Source organism: Stegostoma tigrinum, chromosome 26, assembly GCF_030684315.1.
Source record: "Stegostoma tigrinum isolate sSteTig4 chromosome 26, sSteTig4.hap1, whole genome shotgun sequence".
NCBI lineage: Eukaryota > Metazoa > Chordata > Chondrichthyes > Orectolobiformes > Stegostomatidae > Stegostoma > Stegostoma tigrinum.
In genome coordinates, this window is record NC_081379.1 from 37935114 (window position 1) to 37948114 (window position 13001).

Below are 13001 nucleotides of genomic sequence, written 5' to 3' on the forward strand. Positions count from 1 at the left end.
CGTCACGCAATGCGCAGCGACGCCACGGCGACTACATGCCCTATGGGGCGCCGCGGCCCTCTGCGCCTGCGTCCCAATGCGAGCAGGTGATGGCGGCGGCCGAGGAGTTATCAGATTCAGACTCTGAGAGCACGGAGGAGCTGTCCCGCCTCAAAGAGGCTATTTGGAATGTCGGCAACTTCAGTTCTCACAAAATAATAGGTAGTGGGCGCTTTTGTTTGTAAGATTTACCAAATTTCGTTCATTGTTGAAACAGAAATCTGTGGAGAGGCTCAGGAGGTCTGGCAGCATCAGTGGGGAGAAAACTGAGTTTTGAAGAAAGGTCATTCGAGCCTTCAACTCAGATTTCTTTCCACAGATGCTGCCAGTTTTTCCAGCAGTTCTGATATTTTTCAAATCCCGAGCAGCACGGTCTTTTGTTTTACTCGTCCATTGCTGCTTCAAGTTGTAATGTATTTTATGTATTGCACTGGTAGAAATCAACTCAGTTCCGTCCCTGGAAATGAAAACACAAATGTTCAGCAGATTTGACAGTATCCTAGAAGATAGAAAGAGAGTGCCCTTCTCCATCATAGAAAATATACTGCTCCAATGAATTATGTCAGTGACAAATGACCTGGGAGGGCAATCCAGTTCAAAACCACTGAAAAAACAAAGTTATTGGCCTTAAGTGAGTACAGAGATAGCTGGGAAGAGAGCAAAGTGGAAAAGTGAGAGGCAGGAGGAAATAAACGATAAAGCAATGTGTGAAGCAAAAGGAAATGACAATTGAATGCAAGTAAAAGAGCAAATGAGTTATCTGCACTGAATCAATGTTTTTCACAACAGCTGCAGTCTGTGAAAATGAAAATGCTTAAATTATTTGAAATAGGGTGAACTTGTTGCTTGTAGAATCAGGAGGTCTATTTCCATGCCTTATTACTCTTTGGTCCAATCAGTCCATGCTTATCATAATCCCAAACTAAACTAGTCCCACCTACCTGCTTTTGGCCCATATCATTCCAAACCTATTCATGTATTTATCCAGATGTCTTTTAAATGTTGTAATTGTACCCACATCAATTACTTCCTCAGGAAGTTCATGTCACACATGAGCCACCCTCTAAGAAAATTTGCACTTCATGTCTTTTAATTCATGTATTTGGCTTAGAAATGATGGGAACTGAGAGAAAACAAAACAACTGATCAAAATGATTAAATATCAGATACAAGGATATATAATTTAGGCAGGTTGGGACAGAAATCAGGAAATGTTTCTTTATACAAAAGATGGTAGTTATGTGAAACTCTTCTACAAAAGCGTAGATTAATTTCAAGTAGGAGTCAGTTTGTTTTTTTTTAAGCTGATGGTATAAAGACTGTAGAGACAAGGCATATAGATAGAAATAAGATCCAAATCAGTCATGATTTCTCTGTTTGATGGAAGATGCTCTGTCATCCTACCTCTGTCATGTATGGCCATTAGATCCAATGTAGGAAATCTGGCTTAATACTTTTAGAAATTTCTAAAATTAACTTGCCCTTTGTCAGTTGATCAATTCCAGTAACAGCAGTTACTAAATACAGAACATAGGATAGTGCTTCACCACAGTCTGATCAATCTTGACTTGTTTGTAAGCTTTCTTCATTTCCTTGAACCAGTTTTTATTGTATCCAGTGTTGTTTTTGTGTTTGGGCCTGGAAGGCTATAATGAGCTTAATCAAAAAAAGTGATGTTCTGCTCATATTTGCAGAATTGTTACAGTGTAGTAGAAAGCCATTTAGCACTTTGTGTCAGCACCAGATGTCTGAACAAGTATTTCCCTGGCTGACATCCACCTATGTTTACCCTGTAACTCTGCACATTCTTCTTCTTTGGAAAAAATGTTTAACTCCCTTTGCTGGGATTGGAGAATTTGAGCCATAGGGAGAGGCTGAATAGGCTGGGCTGTTTTCCTGGAACATTGGAGGCTGAGGGATGATCTTGTAGAGGTTTATAAAATCGTGAAGGGTTTGGATAGCATGAATAGCCATATTCTTTTTCCTAGGGTAGATGAGTCCAAAACCGGAGGGCTTAGGCTTAAGATAGAACATAGAACATTACAGCGCAGTACAGGCCCTTCAGCCCTCAATGTTGTGCCAACCTGTGAAACCAATCTGAAGCCCATCTAACCTACACTGTTCCATTTTCATCCATATGTTTATCCAATGACCATTTAAATGTCCTTAAACTTGGCGAGTCTACTACTGTTGCAAGCAGGGCATTCCACGCCCTTACTACTCTGAGTTAAGAACCTACCTCTGACTCCTGTCCTATATCTATCACCCCTCAATTTAAAGCTATGTCCCCTTGTGCTAGCCATCACAAACCGAGAAAGAAGGCTTTCACTGTACACCCTATCTAATACTCTGATCATTTTGTCTGGAAACGTTTTTTTTTGCAAAACTATTTATTGTTGACTAATGCCTCTTAACTTCTGCCAATTTAAATACTTGGGGGTTCAGGAAAGTCATGCATTTGTGTGTGCTGTGACTTTTAGTTTAATGGAACAGTGATACTTTTTAAGAATACTGATTAGTTCTTCTAACTATGTTTTTGTACAAATCAAAATATTCCAAGTGGTAACTCAGTTCTGAAGAAGAGTCACTGGACCCAAAATGTTGACTCTATCTACACAGATGCTTCAAGGCCAGATACATTTCTCCAGCTATTTCTGTTTCAGATTTCCACCATCTGCAGTTCCTTTTTTGTTTAGTAAAGACAAATATAGGTCCCTACGGTCAGGGAGAAAAGGAACTTATAATGTGGAATAAAAAGACAGCAGACCAATTAATACATACTTTTTGCTTCATACACATAGGAAGATACAAATAACACCCCAACGATATGGGGCAATATGGTGCTTAGTGGGAAGGAGGAATTGAAATAAATTAGTACTAATAGGTAAATGATGTTGGGTAAACTAATGTGATTAACGGGCAAGTAAATCCCCAGAGCCTGATAAGCTTCATGTCAGAGTACTTAAGGAAGATGGTGCTAGAGATAGCAGGTGTGCTAACAGTCATCTTCCCAAATTTTTTAAACTTTGGAATGGTTTCTATATAGATTGGAGGATAGCTAACATAACCACATTATTTAATAAGGGAGACAGAGAGAAAACAGCAAATTATAGACTAGTTAGCTTATATTGGTAATGGGAAAATATTAGACCCCATTGTAAAAGGCCTAACAGCAAAGCACTTGAAAGATTGTGACAAGACAGGCTAGAAACAGCATGGATTTATGAAGGGAAACTTGTGCTTGACAGATCTCTTGGAATTTGAAGATTTAACCAGTAGAGTGGATAAGGGAAAGCCTGTGGATATGGTTTACTTGGATTTTCAGAAGGCTTTTGAAAAGATCTCACATAAGAGAATATCATGCAAAATTATAGCATATGGGACTGGAGAATAGGTTGGCAAACAAGGAACAAAAAGTATAGATAAATGGGTCTCCTTCTCAATGGCAGGCAGTGCCTAGTGGGAACCACAATGACTGGTCTTTGGATCCCAAGTATTCACAGTAGTGATTTAGATGATGAAACTATGTGTAATATCCACAATTTTGCAGATAAATCAAAGTTGGAATGGAAGTATGCTGTCAAGATGATGCAATGTATCTTCAATGTCATTTAGGCAAGATACGCATGCAGACAACTACATGGCAAATGCAGTATATTGCAGATATGTATGAGGTTATCCACTTTGGTAACAAAAAATGCAAGCAGATTATTATCTGAATGGTGACAGCTTAGAAAAGAGAGAGTGCAGTGAGTCTTGGGTGTCTCTTGAAATTAAACATGCAGGTATAGTGGGCAATGAGCAGGTAATTGATATAGCGGCCTTCATAGCAAGAATATTCAAGTACAGGGGCAGGATGTCTTGCTGCAACTATACAGGGCATTGGTAAGATCATGCCTGGAGTATTGTGTGCAGTTTTGGCCACATTATTTGAAGAACGTTCTGGCTACAGAGGAAGAGCAACCAAAGTATCCCAGACTGATTCCTGTGATAATGGGTCTATATGGAGGAAGAGAGAGACACTATGTTCCTGTCAGGGCGAAGGATAATGTCGGTAGGTGTATGGAATGCTGAATAACTAGACAATTTGAGGTTTTGGTTAAAAATAGGAAGGAAGCATAGATCTGGTATAGACAGCAGAGACCAAGTGAATCCCTAGAAGAATATAAAGGCAGTAGAAGTATACTTAAGAGGGAAATCAGGAGGGCAAAAAGCGGACATGAGATAGCTTTGGCAAATACGGTTAAGGAGAATCCAAAGGAATTCTACAAATATATTAAGGACGAAAGGGTAACTGGGCAAACAATACGACCCCTTAAAGATCAGCAAGGCCATCTGTGCATGGAACCGTAGGAGATTGGGGGGAAATACTAAACGAGTATTTTCCATCAGTGTTTACTGTGCAGAAGGAAATAAACAGTGACATCTTGAAAAATGTCCAATTAACAGAGGTGGTCATTCTGGATGTCTTAAAACACAAAGATGGATATATCTCCAGAACTTGATCAGGTGTACTCTAGAACTCTGTAGGAAGCTAGGGATGTGATTGCTGGGCTGAGCTATCTGTATCATCAGTAGCCATAGGTGAGGTGCCAGAAGACTGAACGTTGGATAATGCTGTGCCAGTATTTAAGAAAGGTGGTAAGGAAAAGCCAAGGAACTACAGACCAGCGAGCCTGACATCGGTGATGGGTAAGTTGTTCGCAGGAATCCTGAAGGACAGAATTTTCACCTTTTTGGAAAAGTAAGGACTGATTAGGGATAGTCAGCATGACTTTGTGCATGGGAAATGGTGTCTCACTAACTTAATTGAGTTTTCTGAAGAAGTAACGAAAGGGATTGATGAAGGCAGAGTGGTGGACATGATTTATATGGATTTCAGTTAGGCGTTCAGCAAGATACCACATGGTAGGCTGGTTAGCAAGGTTAGATCACATGGAATACTAGATGAGGGGAAAGATTTAAAAGGGACCTGAGGGGCAACTTTCTCACGCAGAGAGTGGTGCATGTATGGAACGAGCTGTCACTGGTGGTGGAGGCTGATACAATTACAACATTTAAAAGGCATCTGGATGGGTACATGAATAGGAAGAGTTTAGAAGAATAAGGGCCAAATGCTGGCAAATGGGACTAGAATCAGCTTAGGCTATCTGGTCAGCATGGACAGGGTGGACTGAAGAGTCTATTTCCGTGCTGTCTAACTTTATGACTCTGCTTTGAATCTGCCTCCACAACACACTCAGGCATTTCAGATCTTAACCACTTGTTGCATAAAAGAGTTTTTCTTGTTGCTTTTGCTTCTTTTGTCAATTGCTTTAAACCTGTGACCTCTTGCTGCTAGAGATAATGGGAACTGGAGATGCTGGAGAATCCGAGATAACAAAGTGTGGAGCTGGGTGAACACAGCAAGCCAAGCAACATCTTAGGACCACAAAAGCTGACGTTTCGGGTCTAGGCCCGAAACGTCAGCTTTTGTGCTCCTAAGGTGCTGTTTGGCCTGCTGTGTTCAACCAGCCTCACATTTTATTATCTTGGAATTCTCCAGCATCTGCAGTTCCCATTATCTCTTAGTCAATGTCACATTTGTGTGAATAGAAGGGAGGTGGCAATAGTTTCGCCTTATTTGGTCCATCCAGATCCCTTGTGATTTTGAATACCTCTTTCAGATGTCCTCTTGGCTTTCCCTTTGCCAAAGAAAACAATAATAACATCTCCAGTTTGGCTTCGTAACTGAAGTCTCTCATCCTGGAACCATTCTCCTGAATATTCTCAGCACTCTCCAGTGCCTTCACATCTTCCTAAAGTGTGGCACCCAGAATTGGACACAATGCTCCAGCTGAGCCTGAACATGTGCCCCGTATAAGTTCAACACAACCTCCTTGCCATTGATTCAGGCAACAAAGCCTGGGAAGGATACTGTGTGTTTTATTAACTGCCCTGTTAACCTGAGCTTCCATTGCACCTCATTATAACAGAGTTGGAGATCAGATTTTCAAAAGTCAAAAACAGGATAAATTGAAAAGCCTTGGGCAGGTAATGATGCTTGAGTTGGATGTCCAATGATGAGACTCTAGGTGAAGAGTAGTTCATGGTAGAAGGTCACATGAGGACATCTGGAATAAGTGAAACCACACTTGACAACCCTCAATTGTTGGAAACAGTAGTTATAAATATTGACTTTTGTTTCAATGAATTTCACTCTCATTCTCTTTTAAAAAGGCAAACTAAGGCATTGGATGACACAGAATCCTCCATTTTGCTCTAACTGCCCTGTACAATGCTCAGTGGCAGGTCCAATCTGCATTTAAAAACCTTGTTTATTTTAATTTGTTCACAGTTTGAGCAATACATATTTTCAGGCAGATGCTGCAGTTTAAATTAATTAAATTACTTCAGTAGGAGTTTTGTTTGCATCCAGTTGCGCATGCACATAACCTTTCAATGACTCGGCTGAACTTGCCTGCCACATTCCTCAGCAGTAGTTGATTATTGAAGGGTGTGTCCGACTACCTTTTCAAGTACTGTGGTGAACACTGGTGTAAGTCATCTTCCTAGCTTCCTAGCTGGTTCACGTGTGGTCATGGGATTAATTTGAAGGCAGTCTTGAGGATAAGTTACTTGGGAATGTCAACATGGAAGCCTCAGCCAAGAGACCTCAACATGAGCTGTCAGAGGAAGTGGTGGAGACGGGTACAGTTACAACATTTAAAAGGCATCTAGATGAATATATGTATGGAATGGGTTTAGAGGGATACGGGCCAAATTCTGGTGAATGGAACTAGATTAATTTAGGATATCTGGTCGCCGTGGACTAGTTGGACTGAAAGGTCTGTTTCCAATGCTGTACAGCTCTATGACTGTATTTCTAGGTGCTGGTTATGTGTTTTCCAGAGACATAAAACCATTTATCTGACAAGGTGGCTTTATGCCATGCCTACCAATTGCATTGGTGAGGTTTCAGCAGTGAGACCCACTGCCAACTAAGATGCTTAGTTACAGACAAGTTGCAGAAGAGCCTTCTGGTCAAATAGGATGACTGTGTGTCAGGCCCACCAGTTTGTTGCCCAAATCTTTTGCAACTACCACAAGGCTTATTAAGAAGGTAAATGGTAACATTTTTTTCAAATTTAAATTTTACTTTACAAAAACTTTCCATGACTTTGGTTTCATTTTATTATGTGTGCGTCATCACTGTATATTGAGACTGGCTTAGTCAAAGATCTAAATGTGCTGGCATGGCTAAGTGTTGGTTCACATTAATGGTTACAATAGTGTAAGAGACATTTCCTTCTTGTAGAAGTAACAATTTTGTGCCTTTTCACTTTTTTTTTAATTGAATGTTCACGATAGTGTCGAGTATTGTACTCACCACTCTGTCGCACACAGTTGAACTTGCAGACTCAGCCGGCCCTCTCTTCTATCTATTGGAAAATACATGGTCCGAGTTCTCCCTCAACAGGGATAATTGAAATGCTATAGGTGAACTCAAAGCCCTGCAAGGATCCTGCCAGCCAAGACTCTGAGATATAGGCCCTCATCTGGATGGTACTGTTACACACTTTAGGCCCCTTACTTTCTTACCTTGGTGATCTGTCTTCATCATGCCCATGATACCTCATCCTTTACACTTTACTGTTGCATGCCCCCACACTACCCCATTCTCTGTCCTCCCTTGAATCCATCTTCTGCTATCCCATTGCCTTGGCCCAATTTTACAGATCTTATTTATCATTTTGCTGATCCAGAGCCTCTAGGCAAGCCGTCTTCCTCCTGTTCTCTTCGCTTGTGGTGTGTAGTCATCAAAGAAACTGTTGACCTCAGACACAGCTGCCTGATGTTACCTGGTGCATGCAACCTGTTTTAAAAAAAAGGGTCTGATGAAGGGTCTAGGCCCGAAACGTCAGCTTTTGTGCTCCTGAGATGCTGCTTGGCCTGCTGTGTTCATCCAGCCTCACATTTTATTATCTTGGAATTCTCCAGCATCTGCAGTTCCCATTATCTCTTTAAAAAAAACATGATTGGGTGCCAAGAGATTCACTTGCAGCGCTGACCTTATTTTGAAAACAGAGCTTCATTAAAAAATCATTCTAAACTAATGTATGTAAATATACTGCAAGTTTGAACCTCCCACAGAATGGTGAAGTGTGATGTGCTGCTGTCTTATCTTGATCCACCGCCAGGAAATTTAAATTTTGCATCTCACCTAATTCAGTCACCCTCAACACTATATTTCCTGCCCTTTCAGGCTTCATTTCACCACCTGCACCACCTCCACACCTCTAATAATTGTACACCAAAATTAAAATGTTATTATAGAAATGTGCAAAATAGAAGGCAGCTCATTACCACCTTCTCGAGGGCAATTCGGGCAGGGAGGTAAATGCTATACTATTTTATAATATTTATAAAATACTATTTGTACCAGAGTATCAAATCACACAAACATTCTCCAAAAATAGCCTGTTTCTTTTCATTTGTATTATTCTATATTTCTTGTAAACATTTTTTTCATCCCAAAAATTCTAAAGGTGATCTGTTTATTGGAATATGCATTTTTAAAACAGATGTAATGCATGTTACAATCTAGTTTCCCATTCACAATGTTGGTAACTATGCCTTTTTTCCTGCCTTCATTTAGCTGAAACCGGTGAAGACAAGCATATTTCAGTTTCAAATAGACCAAGTCTGAGGTATCTATACGCAATCTTTTATGTATCTGCAATTAAGTTTTTTTTTTTCAACTATCAGAGGGTGCAGTATGTTTGCGGTTATGGAATTTATAAGTGCTGCAGGGACTGTGTTCATGTTTTATAGTTCAGTTATCATTGAAAAGAACATGTTAAACTTTTTTAAAAGTTATTCTAGTGCTCATTCTTGTTGTTTTGAAATGCATAGCTCATCAAATTCAACACCAGTGTGGTCAAACTTTCAAGAGTTCCTACTCTAATACTATTAGAATGTCATCAGTCCAGAGACTGGAAGATTCAAGAATATGATCCATCACCACTTTATTTGGGCAACTTGGAACAGACATATAGTAAATACGCAAACACCTGAAACAAGCCAATAACAAAAATGTAGATGCAGTCTTCAGTGGGCTTGTGGAATTCATTGCCGCAGGGTGCAGTGGAGGCCGGGATGTTTTTTTAATTGAATGTTCACGATAGTGTCGAGTATTGTACTCGCCACTCTGTCGCAGAGTGTTGGAAATTCACAACCATGACTTTGTTTTCTCATGGTTGAACCAAACCTGGTGGTTTGAAATGGTTCATTTGAATACAGCATTATGGGCATGTGTAGGCATAAGAGTTCAGCTGACTGAGGTAAAAAAGAAGTAGTGGTGTTAATTAGCACCATTTACATCTGCTGGCAGTGTTTCTGCCTTTTATTCCATTCCTTTCCTGCCCACTCTCCCAGGTTGAAATTCAGTTTGTTTGTTTGCAACCTTGTCATCAGTTTTAATGCTGAGCTAAGTTTATGATACCATATTTTTTCCATCACACAGACTGCCTACTTACTCCACCATAATATTGCCTGTCTTTGATGTCAGCTCACTTGCTGTCAAAGCTGTAATCATGTTGTTTCCACCTTTGATACCCTCCTGGCCCCGCTTCTGTATTCTATAAACTGCAGTACATCCAAAGCTCTACTGCCTTATCTGAAACTGCATCAAGTCAGCCTGACCATCAACCTGTGCTCGTTGACTTTTATTGGTTTCTTGCCTGCAATATTTCCAGTTTAAAATTCTGAGCATCTTGTTCCGATCCCTTAGTGGCCATTCCCCTTTCTCTGGAATCTTCAAAACTCTGCCCTTCCACTAAACTCCCCCCTTCGATGGATATCTCTTCAACAGTATAAGCTGTAAGTTCTGGATTCTTCCTTCAAATGCTTTTTTTTTCTCACCTCCTCCTTAAACTCTCCGTCAGACCTACCATAAAACCATAAGACATAGGAGTGGAAGTAAGGCCATTCAGCCCATCAAGTCCACTCTGCCATTTAAGTCATGGCTGATGGGCATTTCAACACCACTTCCCTGCACTCTCCCCGTAGCCTTTAATTCCTTTTGAGATCAAGAATTTGTCGATCTCTGCCTTGAAGGCATCCAACGTCCCGGCCTCCACTGCACTCTGCGGCAATGAATTCCACAAGCCCACCACTCTCTGGCTGAAGAAATGTCGTCTCATCTCAGTTTTAAATTTATCCCCTCTAATTTTAAGGCTGTGTCCACGGGTCCTAGTCTCCCCATCTAACGGAAACAACTTCCTAGCGTCCACCCCTTCTAAGCAGTTTGTAGTTGCAGTCATACTTCTATCCGTGTCAATATTTGTCAAGTACTGTTTGTGGTCTGTATTAAGGCTGCTATGAACTGCATGTTATTTTCACTTTCCAAACTGCTGAAAAGTATTTTTTGTTATTCACTCATGGGACATGAGTGTCGCTGGCTGGCCAGCATTTATTGCCTGTCCCCTTGATGCCCATGGTGGTGGTAAGCTGCTTTCTTGAACCGCTGCAGTTCATATGCTGTAGGCATTTGAGACTCATAATGCCCTCATGGAGGAAATTCCAAGATTTTGACCCAGTGATGGTGAAGGAATGGTGATACCTTTCCAAATCAAGAAGGTGAGTGACTCGGAGGGGAGCTTGCAGGTAGTGGCATTCTGTGTATCTGATGCTCTGGTCTTTCTAGATCGCAGTCGTCATAGGAAGGTGCTGCCTAAGGATTTTGTAGATAGTACACACTGTTACTGCTGAGTGTTAGTGATGTAGGGAATGGATGTGGGGCCAGTAAGGTGGACTGCTTTGTTCTGGATCGTGTCAAGCTTCTTGACACTTTGAGCGTTGGAAATACACCCATCCAGATAAGTGGGGAGTATTCCATCATACTCCAGACTTGTGCTTTGTAGATTGTGAACAGGTTTTGGCGAGTCAGGAGGTGAGTTGCTCGAGTCCCTGACCTGTTCTTGTAGCTGCAGGATTTATATGGTGAGTCCAGTTGAGTTTCTGCTCAATGGTAACCCTCAAGATGTTGACAGTTGGGGATGCAGTGAAGATAACCCTATTGATTGCCAAGGGGCAGTGGTTAGATTATTCCTTATTGGAAATAATCATTGCCTGGCATTTGTGTGGCACAAATATCACTTGCCACTGATCAGCAAGATCCTGGATATTGTCCAGATCTTTTGCATTTGAACCTGTTTCAGTATCTGAGGAGTTGCGAGTACATACCCACTTCTGATCTTATGTTAGAGGAAAGGTCATTGGTGAAGCAACTGAAGGGCCTTGGACATTCACATGTGGAACTCCTGCAGAGATGTTTGGAGCTGACCTGCGACAACTATAACTATCTTCCTGTATACAAGAATCAAGAACAGAACTTAACTGGAAAAACTCAGCAGGTCTGGCAGCATCTGTGGAGAGAAGGCAGAGTTAACGTTTTGGATCCATGACCCTCCTTCAGCAATTTCTGGGGTGTGCAGTTCTTAGATTTTTTTTTTCCCCCCTATGTTCCAGATAAGACTCCACCCAGCAGACATTTTCTCCCCCAGATTCCAGCTGATTCCCGTTTTGCTAGTCTCCTTAATGCCACACTCAGTTGAATACCACCTTGATGTCAAGGGCAATCATTCGCACCTCACCTCTGGAATTCAGCTCTTTTGTCCATTTTTGAGTCAAGGTTATCATGTGGTCAGGAGCTGAGTGGCCTTGGCAGAATCCAAACTTGGCGTCACTGAGTAGGTGCTGCTTGATAGCACTATTCATGACACTTTCCATCACTTTACTGATGATGAAGAGTAGACTGATGGGGAGATAATTATTGGATTTGTCCTTTTTTTATGTACAGGGCATACCTAGGCAATTTTCCACATTGTCAGGTAGATGCCAATGTAACTGCAGTGGATGAGCTTGGCCAGGGGAGTGGCAAGTTTTGAAGCACAAGTCTTCGGTACTCTAGGGCAACAGGGTGACTCAGTGGTAAGCACTCCTGCCTCACAGCATCAAGGACCTGGGTTCAATTCCACCCCCGGATGAGTGTCTGTGTGTTGGAGTTTGCACATTCTCCCAGTGTCTGTGTGAGTTTCCTCCAGCTGCTCCAGCTTCCTCCCACATTCCAAAGATGTGCAGGTTAAGTGGATTGGCCATGCTAAATTGCCCATAGTGTTCAAGGATGTGTAGATGAGGTGGTTTGTACGGGCGTGGGTCTGGGTGGGACTCTTTGAGGGTCGCTGTGGATTTGTTGGGTTGAAGGGCCTGTTTCCACACTACAGGGATTCTAAGCAATGGCATATTGCTGGAATGTTGTCAGGCCCCATAGTCTTTGCAGTATCTAGTGTCTTCAACTATTTTTTGATATCACCTGTATAAATCAAATTCAGTGAAGACTGGCATCAGTGATGCTGGAGACCACTGGAGGAAGCCAAGATGGATCATCCATTCAGCGCAGCTGGTTGAAGATTGCTGCAAGTGCTTTGGCCTTATCTTTTCAACTGACGTGCTTGGTTCCCCTGTTATTAAAGATAGGGATATTTGTGGAGCCGCCTCCTCCAGTGAGCTGTTTGATTGTCCATCATCATTCTCAACTGCATATGGCTAGACTGCAGAGCTTAGATCTGTTGGCTGTGGGTTCATTTAGCTCTGGCTATCACTCGCTTCTTATGTTGTTTGGCAGGTAGCTTCACCAGATTGACACCCCATTTTCAGGTCGTTTTGGTGCTGCTCCTGGCATATCCCCTTCACATTGAGAATACCCATCATTGTATTGTGTGCCACTATCACCGTGCTAAGTGGGAGAGACTTCAAATAGATCTAGCAACAGTTTCAAACAGTGTCCTTCTGCACTCTCCCATTGAACAATGGTTGAGTGGGGGATATGCCATGTCATGAGGTTGCAGATTGTGTACGAGTACAGTTCTGCTGCTGTTGATGGTTCACAATGTCTCATGTTTGCCCAGTCTTGAGTTGCT

The 13001-nt window shown here is 41.7% G+C and overlaps 1 protein-coding gene across 3 annotated transcripts in view; it reads left to right on the forward strand.

Annotated features, from left to right (window-relative positions):
* The first annotated feature begins 22 nt into the window (after positions 1-22).
* The window catches only part of c26h12orf43 (chromosome 26 C12orf43 homolog), a 41238-nt gene continuing 28259 nt past the window's right edge, over positions 23-13001 (forward strand). For all 3 annotated transcript variants that reach the window (XM_059655104.1, XM_048556504.1, XM_048556502.2), the window contains exons 1-2: positions 23-201; positions 8678-8729. In XM_059655104.1, the coding sequence (XP_059511087.1) occupies positions 36-201; positions 8678-8729 (218 nt within the window). In that variant the 5' untranslated portion in view covers positions 23-35. The remainder of the gene's footprint in view (positions 202-8677; positions 8730-13001) is intronic.